This window comes from Hoplias malabaricus, chromosome 1, assembly GCF_029633855.1.
Source record: "Hoplias malabaricus isolate fHopMal1 chromosome 1, fHopMal1.hap1, whole genome shotgun sequence".
Classification (NCBI taxonomy): domain Eukaryota; kingdom Metazoa; phylum Chordata; class Actinopteri; order Characiformes; family Erythrinidae; genus Hoplias; species Hoplias malabaricus.
The window spans coordinates 50,153,541-50,178,002 of record NC_089800.1 but is presented as its reverse complement, the minus strand read 5'-3'; the positions used below and the strand labels follow the sequence as shown (position 1 = coordinate 50,178,002).

Below are 24,462 nucleotides of genomic sequence, written 5' to 3'. Positions count from 1 at the left end.
GTGTGATTGGTATGTCTGTCAGCCTTCTTTACTGGGTAAAAGGGATATTAAAGTTCAGTATTTGTGAAGTACCCTCATGCAGAGGTAATAAGAGGGAGGATGAATTATCTTTCAGGCAAGGTTTCATTTAAGTATTAAACACACACACACACACACACTTTGGCAGAACATGGGGTACTGTATATTTTACTACCTTTATATAGACTTATAAAACTTCCATGGGTATTGCATACACAACACTGCGCAAAAACCAGAGACAACCCATCGTTTTTCATACACTCTCCTGGACACACAGACAATGCTGCCGTTCCCAGAGGAATGAACAGTGGACACCCTAAAGCCCAGGCCTCAATATCATTAAATAAGATTTGGATTAATGGGATGGTGAGAAGCATAAAACGCAGCCAACGTCTAAAGCCTAGTTTATTCTCGATGCGTTGTACGTGGCGTGAGAGGCCACACAGCCAAAATGATGTCACACGCAAAGGCTGTCAACTGCAGTTCCCACATGAATATTTTTTGCAGTTTTGAGGCAGCATGGGTGCAGACGTCAATGATTATTTAAACTGTATTTTTCACATAGCACCTCCTACAGGATGGGAGAATGTAGATGCCCGATGCTTGTAAGTAACAAATGAGTGCAACATGCTTTGTGGTCATTGAAACGAAAGTGTAATTGAGTCTTAAACCTGAACTTTGAAAGGATGGAAAATATCCCTGTAAAACTTAATGATCAGTTTGATTGGATATTAAGTAACTGAAGCATGATTTGCACTGTATTGAAAGCTTGTGTCTCCTGATAATAATATTAACTACAACTCATTAATTCAATGTCTATGTGGTTAATGTAAGGTAATGTTATGTTCTACCATTTCTATTGATCTGTTTTTCGATGGGATGTAACATATACAGTATATTACAGTGACGTATTAACATGTTAAACACAGCCACAGACCATCATACACATACGTGTACATACACACCCTGAAGGGGTAAGCTCAGTCTAATTTGCTGAAATGATCTTCAACTCCAGTTTATGATTGGTAGTTGATAAATGATGTTATCAGATCCTCAGATGTTTCAACCATTTTTCATCAAGGAATTTAATGCTTTACACATGGCTACATCGCCTGCTTGGAAATAATTATAGCTGGATTGATTTTTGACACAGATTTAGGAAGAGGGTCAATGTCACGCTGCTACTGGAGAACAGTGTGGTCTGCAGGAAAAAAAAAAAAAATCCCTAAAATTGGCGCCTTGTTGAAGTCCAGCAGCAGCGGAGAGAAAGTAAAGCGCGGAGAGGAACATAGTCGACCGACCGCAGCGCAAAGTTGACAAGCTAATTATTAATCACTGCAAATGCAGCAACATGACACTTTTTAATTAATTGGCTGGCTATGTGTGGCCTATTTGCCAACATGTTTGGGGAGCGAGTCTTCCAGTGTGGGAAAGGATGTGTTATATTTAATTAGGACTGGAGGCTTCTCTTAGCGCCAGCCCGGAGTGGGACGACAGGGGGCTAGCCTCCTCCCCGGGGATGAAGAGATGGCGTCATTTTTTTCAGGTCACATACGCAGACAATTGCAAATGTCTAGCTAAATTGGTAAGCTCATCTAGAACTTGCAATGGTCTCTTTCTCTCTCTCTCTCTCTATCTCTCTCTCATCCCGCAAAGCTGCCATGGTACTACGTCTCTCATTTTTCACCAGCAAGGTGCCTGCATTAGAAATTAATTAAAGCCATGTCTTACTTCATTCTCAGCCTCGGAACTGACTTGGAGAAAGATGTGAACAAAGCAATAACACTCTCTCTGTTCATATCAGTAAAGTTTATTGTTAATTATTGTCAATGAGGGTAAAAAAAAATCTGCAATTACTTCATTTAATCTTTCACCAGTGAAGTGACCCTATAAAGTACGTAGCCTGTCGGTTTTGTTATGCCCTGCTGCAATTAAGAAGAAAGCCATGAGAGCCTGTGCTTCACAGTGATTTCACCACAGTTACATGATGCTGCTGTGCATGATATGAAGCAGAATGGCCTAAAAGATTCATTACATTATTCATACTAATTACAATAAAAACCTCCTCAGTGTAGTCTGGTAACAATAGGCTTGGTCTACTAAACAACATGGTGCTTGATTTTTATGGTAGGTTTTGTGTGTACAGTGAGTGTACTACAGTTCATTAACAATTTAAAAACAGTGCATTTGTTCCTTATGAATTCAAAAGAAAATCAGCAGCTTCTCTGTATCACAGTTCAGAGTTTTATAATGGAATCAAGCCAAATGATTTGACAGCTAAGAGAAAAGGCCACTGGAAGTATTTTACTGTAAGCACATGTGGTAAATGAACAGCTAGTGAACAGACTTCTGGACTAACAGCTTTTACTTTTTTAGCTCCAACAGTGAAAATTATGTCTTTTTTTTCTTTTAAAGGCTTGTTTGAACTGGCATTCAGCCATCTGTGATATTAAAGATTTCTATGATAAATTTCCCAACGTGAAGCTAAAATTTGACTGTATACATTATATCAAAATACATTCAGTATATACCCTTTTGACATAAACACATTGCAAACCCAGTCATTTGCTTCTAAATTCAGGATGAATCGACCAATAGAAATGCTCCAATAAAATCTTTTTATATTAAGTTTTGTAGAAAGTTAAGAAGTTTTTTCCTTCTCCTGTAAAGTTGCTGCGCAGCACGGTGGTGCTGCAGGTTAGTGTCACAGTCACACAGCTCCAGGGACCTGGAGGTTGTGGGTTTGAGTCTGCGTGGGTTTCCTCCGGGTGACTGTCTGTGAGGAGTGTGGTATGTTCTCCCTGTGTCTGCGTGGGTTTCCTCTGGGTGACTGTCTGTGAGGAGTGTGGTGTGTTCTCCCTGTGTCTGTGTGGGTTTCCTCCAGGTGACTGTCTGTGAGGATTGTGGTGTGTTCTCCCTGTGTCTGCGTGGGTTTCCTCCGGGTGATGTCTGTGAGGAGTGTGGTGTGTTCTCCCTGTGTCTGCGTGGGTTTCCTCCGGGTGATGTCTGTGAGGAGTGTGGTGTGTTCTCCCTGTGTCTGCGTGGGTTTCCTCCGGGTGATGTCTGTGAGGAGTGTGGTGTGTTCTCCCTGTGTCTGCGTGGGTTTCCTCTGAGTGACTGTCTGTGAGGAGTGTGGTGTGTTCTCCCTGTGTCTGTGTGGGTTTCCTCCGGGGTGCTCCGGTTTCATCCCATGGTCCAAAAACACACGTTAGTAGGTGGATTGACTCAAAAGTGTCTGTAGGTGTGAGTGTGTGAGTGAATGTGTGAGAGCATGTCACCCTATGAAGGACTGGCGCCCCCTCCAGGGTGTGTTCCCACCTTGTGCCCAGTGATTCCGGTTAGGCTCTGGACCCTCTGCAACCCTGAACTGGATAAGTGCTTACAGAAATTGATTGAATGAAACTTGTTAAAAATACCCTGTAGAAGTTTTGGTTGTGACTAATATTAATAACAAATTAAATGCTTTCAAGGCCACTCTGCTTCACAACATGCAAACTTTGGGAAAACCACTGTTACACACAGCCTCTTGTGGCCCACTGCTTAATTTTAGCCTTTACTTTGTGCTAGACCCACATGTCATGTGTTTTAAAACACAGCCTCTAGGCTTGCGATAGTCTACATCTAGGCCAGAAATCTACACTTCAGTCCTCAATGACCTCCAGCCAGTTCTCTTTTGTTCAGCTGAAACTCCCAGCACAGCTTGTGTAGGTAATGAACCTTGTTTAACTGGCTAAGCTGTGTGGGAAGTGGAATAGAACAAAAAATGGATCGACTGAAGGTCCTGAGAAACTGAACTCAACCCTTGTTTATTTAAATCTGGTAATTGTTTGTTTGTTTATTTATTTCACATTGCCTTTACGGTATTGGTCATTCTGAGTAAATGGGCGCTTGCTTGTGCTAATTTATGCAAATAACTAACTCACATGAATTTACCAGAGTTTAACACTTTGAACTCTCAGGTGTATAACAACCTAAAGGCTTATTATTGCAAACTGACTGAGCTCAGTGTTTAGGGGGTGGTGATTAGGGTTAAACCTCTTCTTTGTAGAAAAGCCAACTCCAAGCTCACTTTAAAATAATCCTACGAATTTTTCGCTCCAATTCAAAAGCTAGCTCTTCAGAGTTGAGTGTTTTCTGTTGATGTGTTTTGGAGCAGTTTTAAAGGCGCTGAAAGTGAACACAGCTGGAGCCAGCCTTCATTGTAGATTACAGTTAAGATGGATTTTGTATATGATCATCATAGATCACACAGGCACAATGGCAGGATGCTGCAATAAGATCATAACTAGAAGAAAAACACTTCACACATAATATTGCAGTGCCTGTACTGTTTACTATCTCCTACTTTGTGACAGCCGTTTGAAATTCAATTTGAGCAGATATGAGAAAATCCATAGGTAATTATATAAAAGCCAAGACTCCATTACTGTTGCTTATGACTACTGTAGAATAAATCAATTCAACTTAATGACTTGTCAAAAATGTGCTTGATTCATCTCGGTTTGACAGTGCCCACAAGAGCAGAGCATCCAGGCATTCACCTTCTCTCGTATGAACCTACCTGAGGCTTTAATTAAACATTCATGAGACACAAAGCACCTTTCACCAGGAAGAATATATTATGCAAAACTTGTATGACAATCTTAGAAGACAATATTAAATGGACCATATATAATGAAGAATATGCAGAAATATATATTTATTATTATTAAATATATAATTAATGTAATAATTTTGATGTCCTTACTGAACCACTGGGAAGATGGTGGTCCCCCGTAGGACTACACATGAGTGAAAAGTTGTTATATTGTTATATTAATGTGATAAATAATTTAGTGCTGTAAATTCACTAACTTTAAACTGACTAACGTTCAAGAACTCATCTTATTGTTTGTTCTTCCTTCAGAACGTACTGAACAAGGTCATGTTTAAAGATTACAATAATTTCAAAGGCACTAAAATATGAGATTTTGAACATAACTGAAATCACATCTGAAAATCAAATCCTTAACAATAATCAAAATTGATTTAAAAACTATCTGAGTCTGATCTGAATGATGTGGTCATTTTAAAACTGCACAGGGAATGACAGTGGAGCCAGAATAATGTAAACAGCCCCAAAACGCCATGATAGTAGGCTTATTAAAAAATTATCTGGCAGTAATCAGACTTTAAATTTGTGTATTTTGAGTGTATTTTAGCTAAGATTTAGAATATCTAGGTAATTTATAATCAGCAAATGCAGTTAAAATTCTAGATGTCTTCCTGTTCTGATGTTTATGTCAACTTTCTTTACAGCTCATTTCAAACAATTGACTGCAAGCAAATGCATTCATGACTGTACCTTCTCTACATAACACCAAACTCCTCACTGACAGTTACCTGGAGTGGGACTTGAACCCCCAACCCCAGATCCCCAGATCCCACAATCTGCTGCACCACCGTGCTGCCCTAATATATATTATATTTATTTTGTTTATTAATATGAAGATCCTTTAAAATTTGGATTATGATGTTCTGTGCATCAGAGAAAATCACAATGAATCTAAAATTGTTGGTGGTAGCTGATCATTCAAACAGTTAACATTTGCTAGGCTATAGGCTAGGTGCTACCACGGCAACAACTCATTCAACAAACATTAGCATTTTTGGCTTATTTAAATTAGCACTTAGCACACACTAGCCACAATTCTCAGTAAAGAGCGAGAAAGGAGAGAAGGAAATAGCTCTGGCAACAAGCTGCTCTCTAAAGCCGTTTTTTTTTACCGAAGTTGCTTTGGCAAGGGATAGCTCAAAATAAATAAATAAATAAAAAAATGCTGTATGAAATGCTTTCTATCCTAAATCTGACTATAGCACAAAGAAAAACCTCCGATTCAGCCTTTTCTCATTTAACCACATTCATCTAGTCAAGAAGTTGACAGTACACTCGTGCAGGAGCCCACAGCTATAAACTCATGAACAGGAACCAAATATAATTGAGTCCGAATAAAACCTTACCTATCACTTAACATCCAGGAAATATTAAGTAATATTAAGTAAATATTAATATTAAGAAATAATTCACAAATTGTAAACTGCTTTAAAATGTGTCTGGAACATGTCTGTATCAGTATAAACACAACTGCTGGGTCTAATACCTTTCTAATTCTACTATTATATTAACCCTTCACATAGACCATCTCTGGGCACAAGGTGGGCACCACACTTTCACTCACACAATCACACCCACCAACGAGTCACCAATCCACCTACCAATGTGTGTTTTTGGACGGTCGGAGGAAACCGGAGCACCCGGAGGAAACCCACGTGGACACAGGGAGAAAACACCAAACTCCTCTCAGAAAGTCACCCGGAGCGTGGCTCATAGCTCATGTTAAATAACTGAATTAAGCAATATGAATTGTTGTGAAACTGGTATAAAGACATGATGCTGGAATAGAACGCTAAATGTTTTTGGTTTGTGCTCAAGTATCATTTTGATATCAAGTAATGGAGCGCTACACTTATCGATACTGGCACTGAAGTTGAATCTCTGCTCATGTGCCAGGCCTAGTTTCATGTCAGCCTGAGCATCAGCTGTTGCTTGCTGAGGAATGACCAGTTTCCATTCAGAGATTTGTGCTCAGACCCTAGTGATCCAGAGCTGCGGTACACACACACAAACAAACACACACTTACACACATACACAAACCCTTTTTAATGCCAAGGCTGTGTCCTGTCCTCCTGGCTAAATTATCGCCATGGGCGGTGCGAGTCAGCGAAACAGGGAATGAATTTCCCAGCTCTTAGCATAAAGCCCTTGAGTGCCTTTCTCTCGCCTTTAAAGAGAGGGTGCCTAGACACAGCAATGACATGCAGCTGAACTGTAATAGCTCAGTGGTTTAAAAGCACTCTAGACACCCCCGCAAAAATGCAGCCAGACCCAGACACACTTCCCAAAAGTGCAGTTTGGGCCAGTGCTAAAAGCCTTTTAAGGGGAGTTAAAGATGGCAGGCTTCACACACTTTTCTGCCTTTTGTGGAGTCGCTGAGTAGAGAAGGTATGATGGGTCTTCAGTGGACAGAGTAGTGACGGAGTAGTTGTAATTCCACTATTCCAAATGTGAGGAGTACATATGCCTATCTCAGTACTGAAAAGAAAATGGAGAAGACCCCATGCTCCGAGTCAACGATCTCTGGTGTGTTTTTTTCCATTACCTGAGATATGGATTTTCTATAGAATGGTATTGGATGGAGAAAAATGATAATGGACACAGTCTCCTGCCTGTAAGTTATTTATAAGTTTGATGGTTTACAGCCTGGAGGTAGTCTGGTCCCTGTGCAGGCGATCCTCAAACATCAAAGGGAGAACACAATGGGTTTAGGGTTCATCATATAGGTTGATTATAGCGGGGGGAGCGGGGATGGAAGGGAGCGAGTGAGAGAGAAATGGAGAAAGAGAGAGGGTCAGAGAGAGACAGAATTCTACAATATACCAATTCTGAGCTACATTTCCCATTACATGTGAAATAAATCCATTTTCTAGGCATACATATTAAAATACATGACTTATTGATCAAGCCATTCCAATCCGACTGAGAGCTGCACCCGGGAATGCTGTCCTTACTTAAATAAATATACATCTGAATGTCCTCTGTCTTACATCTTAGCACCAAATCATTCCATTCCAAATAAAATAATTATAAAGAAAAAACAAACAAACAAACAAAAAAAACTATTCTACATGTAGTATTGAGAAACTGAGATACATTATTCATGCCACCACATGGTGCAAAATAAAGCTAAAAGAGCCTTTGTATTGCTGGAGATGACCTGCTGTTGTGTTCAATTCCACTCAACTTATCAACAACTGCTTTCATATCCCTAGAAGAGCATGAGGTGTAATTTGTGGAAAGCAGTAGGGTATATCTGAGTATATAAATACAGACTGTAGAGAGCCTTCTAATAATCCGATGCTGTTTTTTATTTTCCTATTAAAATGCCAGGCTAATGCACCGAATGTAAATCCACTTGTGTTGAATTAAAAGGAATATATCTTTTTAATTTATTATTATTATTATTTGGCCTCCAAGGTCTCTGTGTTACATTTGTGTAGCTTTATGTATCAACATTAGTTCACTTTGAATGGGGCTATTATTCAACCTCTATTTATTGCTTAGAAATAAAGATGTTCATGTGTTATGACCAATAGCTCAGGATTTCTGTTCTGACTGCCTTATGGTGTTGCAATCACACAGCTCCAGGGACCTGGAGGTTGTGGGTTCGATTCCCGCTCCGGGTGACTGTCTGTAAGGAGTGTGGTGTGTTCTCCCTGTGTCTGCGTGGGCTTCCTCCGGGTGACTGTCTGTGAGGAGTGTGGTGTGTTCTCCCTGTGTCCGCGTGGGCTTCCTCCGGGTGACTGTCTGTGAGGAGTGTGGTGTGTTCTCCCTGTGTCTGTGTGGGTTTCCTCCGGGTGACTGTCTGTGAGGAGTTTGGTGTGTTCTCCCTGTGTCCGCGTGGGTTTCCTCCGGGTGACTGTCTGTGAGGAGTGTGGTGTGTTCTCCCTGTGTCTGCATGGGTTTCCTCCAGATGACTGTCTGTGAGGAGTGTGGTGTGTTCTCCCTGTGTCTGTGTGGGTTTCCTCCGGGTGACTGTCTGTGAGGAGTTTGGTGTGTTCTCCCTGTGTCCGCGTGGGTTTCCTCCGGGTGACTGTCTGTGAGGAGTTGGTGTGTTCTCCCTGTGTCTGCATGGGTTTCCTCCAGATGACTGTCTGTGAGGAGTGTGGTGTGTTCTTTCTGTGTCTGCGTGGGTTTCCTCCAGTTGACTGTCTGTGAGGAGTGTGGTGTGTTCTCCCTGTATCTGCGTGGGTTTCCTCCGGGTGACTGTCTGTGAGGAGTTGGTGTGCTCTCCCTGTGTCTGCATGGGTTTCCTCCAGATGACTGTCTGTGAGGAGTGTGGTGTGTTCTTTCTGTGTCTGCGTGGGTTTCCTCCAGTTGACTGTCTGTGAGGAGTGTGGTGTGTTCTCCCTCTGTCTGTGTGGGTTTCCTCCAGTTGACTGTCTGTGAGGAGTGTGGTGTGTTCTCTGTGTGCCTGCGTGGGTTTCCTCCGGGTGACTGTGAGGACTTGGAGTGTTCTCCCTGTGTCTGTGTGGGTTTCCTCCAGTTGACTGTCTGTGAGGAGTGTGGTGTGTTCTCCCTGTGTCTGCATGGGTTTCCTCCAGGTGACTGTCTGTGAGGAGTGTGGTGTGTTCTCCCTGTGTCTGTGTGGGTTTCCTCCGGTTGCTCCGGTTTCCTCCCACAGTCCAGAAACACACATTGGTAGGTGGATTGGTGACTCAAAAGTGTCCGTGAGTGTGTGTGTGTGTGTGTGTGTGTGTGTCGCCCTGTGAAGGACTGGTGCCCCCTCCAGGGTGTATTCCCGCTTTGCGCCCAATGCTTCCAGGTAGGCTTTGGACCCACCGCGACCCTGAACTGGATAAGGATTACAGATAATGAATGAATGAATGAATGAATCTAGAACTAAACACTTCTTACAATTTCAATCCAATTGTTAATTGTGATGCTTGTGGGATCGTGGGACGTTTTACAATTTCCGGGTCCAGTTGTATTACTGTTTCCTGTATGAATAAAGCAGAATGTCTCAATCAATTATGTGATCTCAGGTCAGGAATTCAGAAAAAAGGAAAATAAAAGCCTAAAAGAAGCAAATGTGTCTTTGGCAGCACTGTGCTGCTCTGTCTCTAGGAGCAGAGGGGCTGGGTAGGAGGAGATGTGCCTCTCACGGCCAGTCCAGGTGTTCTGAGTTGTGCTATCGGCGACACTCTTCTATGCGAAGTAGCTATGGTTTGTACAGAAAGTCGCCAGATTTGGCACTAGTTGTTTTTTTTAATATAAAAATAAAAGTAGAAAAAATCACTATGATAGCAACAGTGAGTAGATATTTGGACCCAGACGTGACGTTTCACAAGGTCAGTAAGTCACGACATAACAAGCAGATTTAAGGCTGAATAAGAAGATATAATAAAGGCTGTTGTTGTGAGATTAAAAAAAAAAGACCAAAAAAAAGTCAAAAGCCTCTTCAAAGCAGAGAGAAAAAGAAACATTACTTTTCATGTCAATGTTAGTTAATGTAACACGATTTCATTTTTAGTCATTTTGGAGCATTCTGATTGGTCCATTTCACATGAAATTCTGACACTGACTAAAACATAAATGATATTTTCAGATAGACAGGAAATAAGAGGAAAATGTCAGAATGGAGATATGAGGTTTTGTTCTGACAGGGATGGCATTTACAACCTGTTTCTCATTCTGTACTTAGTTACCTGTTAATTTATGACACTGGACTTACATTTAAATGGCAAGAAAGTAATTAAAGCACGATGGGAAACATTTGTCAGACTTCAGCTTGTATCGTGTGAGGGCACAATCAGTGACAAGTGTCTGCCATGCTTAACAAAGTGGCGGATACAGAACAACAAACTGATTTTCTCCATTTAAACCCAACAGGACCCTGATCATCCCGGTCCTAAAGAGACATGGCACTTCTCATGCAGGCCCTACACCACCAGGCTCACTGTAAAACTAAAGCAAGTGTACAGAGCTGATTCAGTTCATCATGGATATTCACCAGGACAATTTATCAAACATCCTCACTTCGCTTTCCCGCGGGCAGATACTATGTAAATGCATCCCGGCTCCACTGGAAGATAAGAGGAGCCAGATCTGAGTATTGCTTATTGGGAAGTGTGTTCAACATAAATCATCATGGATGCAAAGACAGAGAAGACAACTCACCTTTCACTTTGTTTTTTGTCGCCACTTCTGAGAAAGTGAGGGACAGAGAGAGAGAGAGAGAGAGAGAGAGAGAGAGAGAGAGAGAGACAATAGATTAGGCAGGCTATAACAGACGAACATGGAATCCAGAAAAGACATTCCTTTAATCTAGGCCTGTTCACTTTTGAGTGCTTGTCTTGATGCCGTGTTCTTCCTCCTGTCAGGCTGTTTGGAGTAGAGCTAGTGTTCTGAATACATATGGCTCATCCTTTCATTATGCCCAGCCGTCTGCTTTGCATGCATTTCTGCCATATACACTGGCTTGATGAGGAGCATAATGGTGATATTTTACAGCGTCTGCCATCTGTATGGATCTCTTTTGCAAACCCTGCCTGAATAATTAAGTTCAACCTTTTGGAGTCAATGTGAACACGGAACATCAAAGGATGAGGGTGAGGCTAATGACTGAAATGACACCGGTAAAGTTTTTGCACCGCAACAGCAATGTGACAAAGGAAAAGCACAATGGTGTCTTTTATCACAGCGTCAAGGACTTTTCTGAAACTTTGACAAAATAAAACTCTCTGGCAGCAGTCGGATACAAAGGAGATATATATGAAGGGCAACACTTTGGGGAGTAATAAAGTCAGCCAACTCACACGAAAAAGACCTATATAAGATAGCTTAGATAGCTTTTTACTAATATTTAAATATGAGTTGGCTAGTTATAAATATCCTGTATAAAATTATAGAAAGAAATGTTTAAATATTAACATCTGTTATGTTCTTCGTTCATTCATTGTCTGTAAGTGCTTATCCAGTTCAGGGTCGCGGTGGGTCTGGAGCCTACCCAGAATCACTCTGCGCAAGCAGGAACACACCCTTTGCAGGGTGACACACACTCACACATTCACTCACACACTCACACCTACAGACACTTTTGAGTCGCCAGTCCACATACCAACGTGTGTTTTTGGACCATGGGAGGAAACCGGAGCACCCAGAGGAAACCCACGCAGACACAGGAAGAACACACCACACTCCTCACAGATGGTCACCCGGAGGAAACCCACGCAGACACAGGGAGAACACACCACACTCCTCACAGACAGTCACCCGGAGCCGGACTCGAATCCACAACCTCCAGGTCCCTGAAGCTGTGTGACTGTGACATCTGCTGCACCACCGTGCCACCCTTGTTAAGTTCTTATTTTTATTAATATCATGGCTTGGCATTAATAAAAAAAACCTTTCTTTAGGACCTCTCAAGTTGTGTTGTAATTTAGCAGTTGATGATAAGCAGAAATCCACCTTTGAGCCTTTTATTTTTTAAGAGAACATTGAATGGCATTTTTAATAACTAATGAAGAAAAATGGCCCAACGTTTGTGCTGCTTATTTCTCCTTCAAATATCACTGGATCTGCTGAAATATGAGATAATTAAGTAACAAGCTAACACCACTACACATTAAATGGACATCATTTTGGTACCTTCACCAAAATACAACATGCAAACCAGCAAGATTTTCTCAATTTTGCAGTAATGGTCTACACTTGAAGTTACTGCAACAGTACTCAGAGTTGAAGGAGAGTAGAAGATATACTTTTTATGGATTGGGGCACTTATAGTATCTATTACTTAATATCCTCAAATTCAAATTCAGAGTACCTTGTTACAGTTTGTGGGGATGTATAAATAGGGCACAATAAATTAGAATATTTTCATTTACCACAGATCACAACAGTGATCAAGACATTATCCAGTGAAAGAAAAAAACTCCTTAGAGTACCTTATATGAACATGCCTTAAACTACAAAATGTGATGCATGACTTCATAAATCTGGAAACTGGTGTAGTGTAGAGGGTAACACATCTACCCTGAGCAAGGCAGATTAGGATCCTATTTCTTGGGCACGAACACTGTGACATACCAATAAAAGTCCTTGTGAAAGGACTAATGCTGCATTATCTAATGTTACATTAAACCACCAATGTAACAGTGGTGTAAAAATTACATTGATATTAACAGCCGTATAATGACATAATAATATAGTACTACAGTAGTAAATTCTTGTGTAGGGGTGCAATGCCTTCTCAAGGATATCTTTGAAAGGCTGAACATCTTTGAATAAAATTAGATCAGATCGGAACCCACAGGACTGCACAGTCCACTGTTCGTCTGTCCACTGTGGGAAGGTGCATCGCTGCTTCATTTAATGGGAGACTCATTGTTTTTGACACTCGTTAATCGCTCCCGTACCTTCGCCCTTCCCATTTTCCCCTTTACATGGAAGTTATTAATCTCTGACTCTATGCGAGGTGTCGGAATCTAATAGTGTTGACACAGCCAGGACTCCATGATAAGATTCTCCTTGCTGTGGGCAGAGAATGTTTGCCATCCCTGAGACGAATACCAATGGCTCCACCATGCACTAGAGCGCAAATACTCTTAATCGAACTGTATTTGTTCTGCATTAAGACTGTTTCTATCAATTTCCCCCTTTGGGTTGTTCACGGCATGCACGACTTGCAACCAGAAAACAAAAAAGAAAAAAAAAATTGATTTTCTAAGGTACACCAGGGTTAAACTGTTTAGTAAGAGTCCACTGTCTGCTTTTGCATCCATAACCCAATTCTTTACAAGGACATTTGTCTGTGAATATAAACAATTTTTAAAAAATACTTTGTGCAGTTCTATCCCTAGGTTCTTTGAGTGTGAGAATAATAAAAACTATATTGGGTATTACAGACAAAAGCTTGGGTACCCTGGTCAAATGGTATGCTTTCCTTTGTCTTGTGCTAGGGCCTTGACCAACACATTTTTAGGATTTAAATGCATACAAGTACTCCATAAATTTGTTTATTGCATTAAGACTTTTTGACTTTGTCAGGAACTTCTATTTAAACAAAATTAAAAAAATAAATAATTATAAAGTGCTCTCGTTAAAATTATGGCTTTTCTGTTGTTAGGGTCAATTTAGACTCAGGTCTAATTTTAAATCAGAAAACCAAAACAAGTGCCAAATCTGGACTCATAAACACGCGATACACCAACAGCCTACAGCTAGCTCCTCCTACAACCACTCGAGCTTCAGTTAGGGGCTTCTGTCTTTGTCTGTTTCACAAAACAAGGAAAGACAGACATGTCCAGACATGTAAGGCCCAGTCAGTTTAGAGTTTGTGTTTTGTAGAGTGTACATCTCCAGTTTACAGTCTGCAACAATCAAAAATGAAAACCTATACTTTCATGGAGAAGGAAGAATATCAAGGTCAACAAGAGGTAAGAAACAAATTGGTTGATAATGAATTGTTTTTAGGACTGATTTGTTTCTTATGGCTGATTTAAGACACCGGTCAAAACCGACCCATTAACATAAGAGATGGTAACAAAAATATAACACAGGAAGAAGGTTAAAAAACACAGGAAAAAAAAGACCTGAAACAAACAGTGAGTGTGTAATGCCACGCAATTAACCGATGCCCTGTTCAGGGGGTGTTCTGCCTTGTGCCAAGTGATTCCTGGTAGGCTCCAGACCCATTGTGAACCCAAACAGCATGAAGTGCTTACAGAATGTTTGAATTTCTGTATAATACCTGAGTGCAATATATTGGAAAAAACACAAAATACACCGCTAAAAACAATGGCATAACATTGACACGTACCACGTTTAATGTTTAATTTTCTCCTCAATACCCAACTTTCAGTGAACAAATACTATCAGAGGCTGTTTGAGGGGTGTCACATTAGCCTCACTCCAAATGTCAACAAAATGTGTCGCGAGCCCAAACATTCGCATATGGCTGCACATCTCTGCATCTCTTCTGTTACACTTTCAGCACTGTGAGCCATGTCCTCCATGCCTGACTGTCCTTAAAAAGGCATTAAAATGCTATGCTTTGAGAGGAGAAAGGCAATTAGACTGCTGTCCCTGAGGGGCTTACACTGCTCCATGGCAGACCCCAGGCTGGCTGGTTGTCTGTCTGTCTTTTTCTCTCTCTTTCTCTCCGGTTCTGATACCTGCCTGCGGGGGAGTGAGGGGAGTGGGGGGAGAGGGGAAGCAGGTCCCAGCAGTGATTAGTCTAACCAACCATGAGAAAGGGTTTGTCCTCAACCGCACAAGAAGGAGACGGACTCGTGTCCTCGCCCGCCCGGCCAAACTGCTCCAGTCCCGCGAGCATATTGGCTTCTTCTGACCCCTTGTCAGAGAGCAACTCATCATATTCTGCCCACAAACTGGGTGTATGAGAGCATACGTGTGTGTGTGTGTGTGTGGGTGTGTGTGTTCTTGCAGGGCTATAATGTCACAAAGCTAGCTGTTCTGACTTGCGTGAGCCCTCTGCCTGCCTAATGTTTCTGAAGATCTGTTAACCATTTCTGTGAGCTGAGCCTAATGGGCAGAGTTTATTGACCACACAATATTTTCAAATGTACATTGAAGGAATACTATGTTAGCAATTGGCTTTTTTTGTCTTATGGGTCCAACCGTATGCTTTGCATGTAAATGTAATGCATTCGCATGTTAAACTGTACTTAACTGTCATGAAATCTCTCTCTCTCTCTCTCACACACACACACACACACAAAACTTCTGAGCCAAGGGATGCTCACATTGGTCATGACCGGCTCTTGGGACTTCTAGTGATAAACACACTGACACTCTCTCTCTCTCTCTCTCTCTCTCTCTCTCTCTCTCTCTCTCTCTCTCTCTCTCTCTCTTCTCTCTCTCTCTCTCTCTCTCTCTCTCCTTATTGCTTCCTCTACAAAAAACTCTGCTTCCTCTTGGCCTCCTCTAAACACCCGCAAAGTATGTTCTGTAAAGCGTTATGCTCTCGAAGAGGTTTTTCGCCCTATGATTCTGGAGTTGCATAGTTTAGTTTTTTAGAGAAGCAGCCCTGAAGAGCCCTGAGGGAGGCGCTATTCTCCCTATTACAGGTTGGAAGAGCATGACAATTTAACACCTCCATACATATTTTAGCCTGTAGCTTTCTGATACTGGTGATACACTCACCAGTTTATAAGGCCGAATGTTCCTATGGTGATTTGTGAATAAATGTCTAGAAACTAGTCACAAATCTGTGAATCCTAGTGGAGTAACTAGTCTGTGATAATTATATCCCAGTCATGAGGCACTGGGATGCAAATCCAATTTGAGTCACTGGGACGCTTGCAAATTTGAGCCATGAGATACAGGTACGCTTAGAGGCATAAAACTGGACCAGCAGATGTACTACTGCTACTACTGTTACCATCACTCCTATGTCTACAGGACAAAAACAACAACAGCTGCAGCACCAACTTTTTCACCTGTGTTTCTGAGACAGACCGTAACATCTTTTAAACATCTGGATTTGAAGCTAAATGGCAGCTGCAAATAAAGTTTGACCCCTCCCACAGCTGCCTGTAGGAACACTAACCTGAAATATCCACAGCTTTGCTATTATAAGGAAAGATTACTGACTGTAAACCATCAGTTGCTGCACAGTTGAGCCATTGCATAAATAAATGTGAAGTGAACATGATCGTATCATTTGTGATAATATCGCAATATAGTTTTTTAAATGATAAAAAGAGTCCATATTGTGATAATAGGGATATTCTGACTTTTTGTAATTTAATGACACCATACAGTTATATATTATATGGCGTATATTCATTATGTGAGTCATACAGGGACTGCAGCCAGTATGTCAGAATGTGGCTATCCAGAGGAGGAGTTTGTTCCAAAAAAGGAGAGCAACATCTATTGTGTGTTACAAAATATCAGATGTACAACAAACCATGGGAATATGTAAGATATGAAAAAGCCTGTAACAACAAAAGAGGGGAAAACAACTAATCGGTTTTACCACCTCATGCAGAAGCACCCAGTTGAGTACGAGGAAAATCAAAACTGCCATGAGGAGCTTAACAGCCAGTGTGAGCTCTAACACAAGCAGACACACCACACTGACTCAGCACAGCATCTATTGGTATTTGTTTTATTATTTACTGCGCAGCTGTAAGGGGGGGGGGGGGGGGGTTGCTATATTTGTTTACATTTGCTGTTTATATTCAAGCACTCCATTTTCTGCCCTTTAGTTTTGAGGTAGATTTGTTTGTTACATTTTTTAATACAAATGTAGAACCTTTTGAAGTTATTTTTGTTTATAAAATAACCAAATATTTACAAATTTTTGTTGTTTCTACTGAATGTTTGAAAATTGATATGTACATTTACAAATGATATATAACATTTATTTGATTGCAATAATATGATAATCAAATATGTCTCAGTGTTTTGTCATAGTTCAGTATATATATATATATATATTTATAGGGTGATATTGCCCACCCCTTGCCCCTTGTGACTGCTATTGGACCACGACTAACTGATTACTCTTTGGATCGTGGATGAACCTCAGCAGAGTGTGACGCTGGCATGGTATGCTGGTGTGTGTGTGTGTGTGTGTGTGTGTGTGTGTGCGTGTGTTGGTGTGGTAAGAATGTTTTAGGAAAAGTAAAATTGCTGGAGTTTTTAACATCTGTCCACACCTAACTAGATGCTCTGATGGCATATAGTTACTGTTTGCAGCTCGTCCGTGAATGCGCACGTTCTATGAGTCATTCTCTTGCCCTTCCGGCCTCAGGACCACTGTTGTCTGGATATTTATAGTTTTGCAGTCTATTCTCATCCCAGCAGTGACACTGAGGTGTTTAAAAACCCCAGAAACAACACTGTGTCTGATACACTCATGCTAGCACAACACACACTCACACTACCACTACCGTGTTGGTTTCGGTACCATGCTGGGAATGGTCCACAACCCAATTAATATCTGTTCAGCAGTGGTCTTAGGGTGGTCCCTTTCCATTGATGGATGGGGTGGAGGGTGATAAATTGTGCAGCAACAGATGACCAAGAGTCAGTAATTAGTAAGTAAACTTACAAAGTGCTTCATATGGCTGGTCTACCTGATAAAATGAGGAGTACATGTTGCAAGGTCTATACGGTCAGTGTTCAACTGGTGACAGTGTGTGTACCCTCTGGGGAATAAAAGTTCTAAATTGAATTAAAAAGGAAGAGCCATGTCCTTAAAGGACATATCCACTGAAGTATTTATAAAAAACCTGGGTATTATGTAAAGTTTCTATAAAATGTAGTAGTTCCTCTTAGACCAGAGGTTCCTAATCACACTCCTGGCCCCCTCAGCTAAAGGTTCCAAAATGGGTTCTCTGTGCAATTCTGTTGATTCATTGTAGATCTCCTAAAGAACCTTACAGTGAATGTTTCTTTGGAGAACCACTTTGCAAATGCGACATGTGCATAACTTGCACATGACATGATGTAATACATAGATGGAGGTATTTCACACACAAACATGGTTCTTGAGGGAAGCCACTGAGCATCTGTGAAGGGCACTACAAAAGAGTCACACTGGTATAGGTGAGCCCTCGCAAAAAGAACCATATATGAGGCATTAAAAAAAAAAAAAAACCTCTTGTCTTCAGCCTGGATTGACTTTTATTTAAATGCCCTTATCTGTTTATTAGGCTTTAGGTTTGAATTTAAATGTTTGCTCAAACTGTTTACCTCCACAGCTAACAACAGACAAGCAAGAGTTGCAATGGAAAAGTGGAAACAGCTGATGTATGGTTTTTCATTGGAAGAGCTGGCTCCATCTTACTCATTAACAAACTCCTTATGAGCTGGGTTGGTAATTAGAGTGGAGGAAACACAATAATGCGACTGAGGCCCCTGTTCTAAAACCATCATCTGGTGCCAAGAACCACATAAGAACCTATGTTTGTTAAGAGTGTGTGCTAAGGCTGATTTCTAAGGAACAGAAACAGCTCACACTAGTGATGCTGAATACTGCAGCCAAACTGCCTCTATCCTCACCTCTATTCTCTGTTCTTAAAAATGTTCTGCAGAGTTGCAGTACACCAAACGCCTCCCCGGAGGAGCTTCATGTCTGTTTTTAAGAAATCAGCTGCACGCTGTCCTCTTAAAGCCCCTTAAAAAAGGAACCTCTCTCGGTTTTGGTCATTAGGAAAAGCTGAGCTAAGCAACAGATGTTCTGAACCAGAGAACTGTCTCACTGAGTCAGAGAAGTTGAAACAGTTCTATTTGAGGAAAGTCTTTTGCATTTTGGGGAAACTTTCTGTGCACTGGTGTCTGTGTATCACTGCCTATAAATCCTGCATTCATAATACATTATAAATGCATTAATAAGGTGTTGTATTGTATCATCCTGCTTTATTACCTGACATATGCCTGTATGCTTGCTTATGATCTGGTTAAATGATTAGCACAAGCTTCAACAGTTCTATATTTAAGTTGATGCTGCTGTCCGTGGTCCTGGAATCCATGGAATCCAGGACCATGGATAGCAGCATCAACTTAAATATATTATTAGAATAAACAGCATTTTTATTCTAAAGTATTCAAGATGGCCACCAAGTTGTTGACATGGCTTAACAGGTCCACCCCGCCACACCCCCCTTCCACATAACCCCACAGCTTGTGTTTAAAACTGAATCACCAATTCTACCAGACTGTATTCTTATCATTTAATGTGGGTGTATACAGGATTCAGAGGAAATATTTTGAAACATGGTGTCTTGTATTTAACCACATTACCTTCAGGGAATATTCCTGCTAATGTGGCTAACAATGTGTGGGAGTTAATATCGGCACTTAGCATTGTACTGTGTTTAGTTAATCGTTCTATTTAACAATGGCGAAGGCAAATTTACTGAAGATGTCCCTTAAATGAATACCGTAATATTTACCCGGTCCAAACTGTCCTCTGCCATGTCCTCCTCCACTTTGTGAGGTGACAGTATGCTCCCTGTCCCCCTCACACTGCTCTTCTCACCTGTGGCCACCTCTGAATTAATATTTAATCAGCACTGGATTATTGATGAAGAATGAGCTGTGAGTAATGGGCACTGCCAAGGGCCATTTACAGCGACAATTGAATATAATGCTCAAAACAAGAGAGAATTCCCATCTAAACACTGGAGACTTCCCCCATGGGGACTCTTAACGGTTTATATTTTTACATTTTGTCTCCAGGCATTAGACGAGAAGCTGGGGGACTAAAAGTGCGAGGCCCGTAAGGGTGAAAATAATTTGGAGGAAAAAGCCCAATCACATTTCAGGGTGATTATAACTGAATCACATTCAAAGGACAATCGCGCATTTGTACAATACCTCCATGGCTCTTTTGTGATCTCCAGTGGAGGAAATTATATAGTATTCCACAGAAATTACTCTGAAGTACATAGTGAGAGTAGGAAAAAAAGAAAACACGATAAAGAGGAAAATGGCATGTTGTTAAGCTGTATTTTATTTCACATTCTTTCTCTCTCTCTCTCTCCCTCTCTCTCTCTCTCTCTCTCTCTCTCTCTCTCTCTCTCTCTCTCTCTAAAGGAGTGGGAAAACATTGAAGATCACATTCTGGACAGGAGGAAATTCTTGCTAAATGTCAAACCAAATAACTTTCATGCCTGTAAAATTAGGAATGGTATTTAAATCTTTACACTTGGACCTAAGATGAGTCTGACAGGCGGGTCCTCACAGCTATCACATTATCATTCCTCAACAATTAGCAACTTTCTCCTGTGGGATTTTGTTCAGTTACAGCAGGAGAATCTTCATCTTAGATGTTTCCTTATTTACTGTTTTTTTCCTATGGTCTCTGTGTTGAAACATGTTCAAAAACGAACATATCTGAAGGTCTTTCTGGCCGAAGGAGTTTGTGGCCTTTATTACAGTAGCTAGTTGAGTCTTGATGGGCCTGAAAGTGCAATGACAGCATTTTCCAATTTGCAGCGACACAGCCGTCTAAGCTTTACCGCAAAACTGGCCTAGTCCTCTGTGGGCGGGTCAGCTGCATAATCTCTTCTGATGTTAGAAAACGTGGGTGTCATTAAGCTGCCTTGAGAGAACAGTGCTCTCCTCCAATCGTGTTGAGCAGTTCAGCATTAGTGGCAGTTTGGAAAGATGAAAGAGAGAAAGAGAAAGAGAAAGAGAAAGAGAAAGAGAAAGCTTTGCTAGTTTACCCTCCCAGCTTTGTGACAGTGTGATACAGAGACCTGGGTAGTGGGTGGGAAGAAATGATAAATTAATTAGGAGAAAAATCCCCCCACACATCAACAAACAAACAAAACAATAAGCCCTACTTATTCGAACTGAACGATGCTTCATACACATACACAGTAGATATCATTTGGAAGAAACAAAGTCTAAATACAGGTATTTATTATATGTAAAAAACAATGAGCATAATGTTGCTTCAGGTGGAATGGACACTTGTCCAACCTGACCACAGTTAGTTAGTAAAGAGTGCTTTCGTGGGTGGACACTGGTCAAGCTGCATCCGCAGGACCACTAGCCGCCGTCACTGGAGAGTGGCAGGCCTGGGACCTGATTTTGAAGTTGAATACCAATTATAGCGCTTAATCCTGCAGTGCACAGCAGCACATTTAACCAGGTGCACCCTCCTAGGTCTAAACGCTGTCCGGCCAGCCGTTGCCTAGACACTACACATTATTCAGTATGCGGCTGGTGTAGCGAAAATTACTTTGACATTAAGCTCCTTGTCCCTTTGCATGCATCCCTGTGGCACACCGCATGCAGATGAGAGAGAGAGAGAGAGACACAGAGAGAAAGAGACAGTAAGAGAGATACAAAATGGTAATGGTGATGGAGGATTCAACCTTCTCCAGTCCTTATCTGACATCTCCCTGGAGAAAAGACGACCTGTCAACACAGCACCTCATACTCACCCCTGACTTATGCCTACAACAAAAGTGACATTGGCGACTGTGCGCCGCTACACAAATAAAACAGGCCATCAACACGCAGCAGCAAAGCAAATTAGAGGAGAGGGGTATTATACCACTCCCCATTGAGTTATGTACATGCACATGACTGTCAGCTTAATTAAAAACGTTACCTGAGAAGGATTTAATATGGAGATGACTGCCGAGCTAATGATCTCCACAGTGCTACCTCTGTGATAGCCAAGTGTAATTGATCTTCAGCAAACACAGCTAGATAGAATAAAAATAAATAAATAAAAAATAAATAAATAAACCCCCCCTCACGTAATTAAAGTAGTATTGGACTCATTTGTGTCTTAATAAATGCCATGATGAAGTGCTCAGAGAAGGCATCTGCTCATCAACACGTGAAGCGCATTTGCTGAACGTTAAGTAGTTGGACTTCAACCCGAGACACACCCGAGGCCATTTTAGTCATTTACAATTAAAAAGACTAAGATAAATAAATAAATCATGTATGTGTATGTTTGATATGTACATGCTTGAAACCCTCATAAATGTACAGTTTTTTATTGATCATGTACTGATTATATCTGAATGTTTTGGAAATTACACATAATTTCAGAGTTCATTTTTTAGCCCAAAATCATTTTGGAAGCGTTTACTCTAGATGTGGGAAAGTTTCTATGAAGATTTGTTGGCATTCATTCATGAAGCCTTAGTCTGAGCGAGATCTCCCAATCACACTCCTTTTCACCTAAAATGAAGTGTGTGTTCAGACTTTTAGTTCGTTCCCTTGGTCTGGAACAAACAAGAAAATGACACATTGTTACATTTTAGTCCTGGTTTGGTTCGAGTTCACATTGACACATTGATACAGTAAAAAAGTGAGATATGACGCATTTATGATGTTTATTTTACAAGTCAGTCATTGATGATGTGTGTATTGACCTGGACGTATTTTTACCAAATGGTAACACAGCCAGAGGGTAGAAAATGAACCGCACCACAGTTCATTTAGACACGGTCCGAAACCCACCTGCTCAGCCCATTCAAAAAGAAGTGTTGACATTTACTTAAATGAACCGCTCTAACGTAGCAATCACACCAGGTTTCGTTTGATCAAAACAAAGCGGATCAGTCTGAGCAGTCTTTGCTGATAGCTGTGATATGTACCATGTCTGTAAGGTAATCCCTCTGTGATTAGGGTGTATTCACACCTGTAGTTTACTCAGGTTTAGTCTGAATCAGTTAATAATCTTAAATCGTTTTTCCCTTGGTTTGGTTGGTTTTCACACAGGGTTTCACCAAAACCTCATGCAAATGTTCTCACTGCCGATTGGTCAGAGCTGACTGAGGTAGGAGCAAGAAAGTAAACGCAAGAAGAATGTTCTGTGCTCTGGACTAGTGCATGCTTCAGTTCTATTTCTCTGACTGGCAGCTAAACTTTAACCAGTTCTTGGTTCACATCTTCTACTGCGTCTAATACGCAAAGCACCACTGACTACAGGGGTCCTTCAGCTCAGACATACCCTGTATACCTTATATTTGGGTAGGATCAGGGTGAGATGACATACTTACGGTTGTTTTAATTCACATCCGAGTGCAATTACTTCATTCACACCTGCTGAAACAAACTGCATTAAAGGTGAAAATGAACCAAAAAGTGCAGGTGTGAAAACCCACTTAAAAATGCTGGAGGAACTGCTTTCAAATTCAAATTCCTTTATTCTGTATTGTTCATGTGTAATATACAACAACCAATAAACAAAGAAACCTTTTGACATAATAATAGGTTTACTTAACAGTAACACAAGGCAATGGGCAGGTGATTGGAGTCAACAGGTTTTCTATACTTTTCTAAGTGCAGGGACTTTACTGCTCATGGTAAATGACCACATGTTACAGATGCAGCAGAACGAAACTAGGTGGAAAAATCACTGGAGTGTTCCTTCAAAGTGCAAACAAAGCCTCATTTAAATTTAAATTGGCTTTACTCAGTCTTTACCTCATGGTATGTAACTGGATTGTTTTGTCAAGGCAGCATTTCACTTTCAGACTCGTGATCTCTACACAAGGAGAAAGAGGAAATGACTGATGGATGAGTGTATAATATGTTATAACAGGTGGAGTCAAAATAAGGCAGTAAACATATTTATCAAAAAATTACACCAAGCTTCCAGAATTAAAGGGGCACTGGGTAAGATTTGGGTTCTTTGATGATTGGGCTCCACCTAGCCACCTAGTGTATTTCATTTTTACACTCCTGTACTGAAATCAATGGGGCAGCAGGTGGGTGGTTTCCTACCCTCTTGCAAAAGTTTCATAGTGCAGTTTCTGCAGTGCTGAGTGCAGAGTAGCGATATCAGAGACTCTGCACTGCCCAATATAGGCCAGTGAATCATCACCATAATTTTGAAGCTGTAATTTCAAGGTATAAATATTATGTAGTGTTTCTTTAAGTAGAAAGTCCAGACTTCAGTGTTCCGTGCCATTTAAACGGTATTGAAGAAAAAGTTAAGTCTCATTTTACTGTGTTTCTAGACATTTTTACTTAAAGAGCAGCACCTCGACCTGGGGTTTAAGCTTCTGTTCTTTTTGTTCACGTCGATTGATGAGAAACACCTCTTTTCCAAGTCATTTCTGCTAGGGGTCTCTGATTAGCGTTTCAAAATGTCAAGGCATTTCAGACTGGCTCAGATGTGAATGAGAGGCCTCAGACTCAAGAGGGTTAAAAATGTGAAACAGCACTGAGACTTAACCCATCTGTGGCATTGAACACACACACACACACACACACACTTGTGGGCAATGGATACATTTATACATCACGACAAATGGCGGTAGTCTTCACAGACTCCTGAAAATGAGCAGAAGAGAGTGTGTTGTTGGGGCTAAAAGTTCACTGTAGTTGC

General features: G+C 41.0%; 1 protein-coding gene across 5 annotated transcripts in view; it reads right to left on the bottom strand.

Annotated features, from left to right (window-relative positions):
- Positions 1-24,462, bottom strand: part of cadm2b (cell adhesion molecule 2b) — a 221,380-nt gene that overhangs the window by 68,645 nt on the left and 128,273 nt on the right. For all 5 annotated transcript variants that reach the window (XM_066678964.1, XM_066678948.1, XM_066678973.1 and 2 more), the window contains exon 2: positions 10,797-10,823. In XM_066678964.1, coding sequence (XP_066535061.1) covers positions 10,797-10,823 — 27 coding nt within the window. The remainder of the gene's footprint in view (positions 1-10,796; positions 10,824-24,462) is intronic.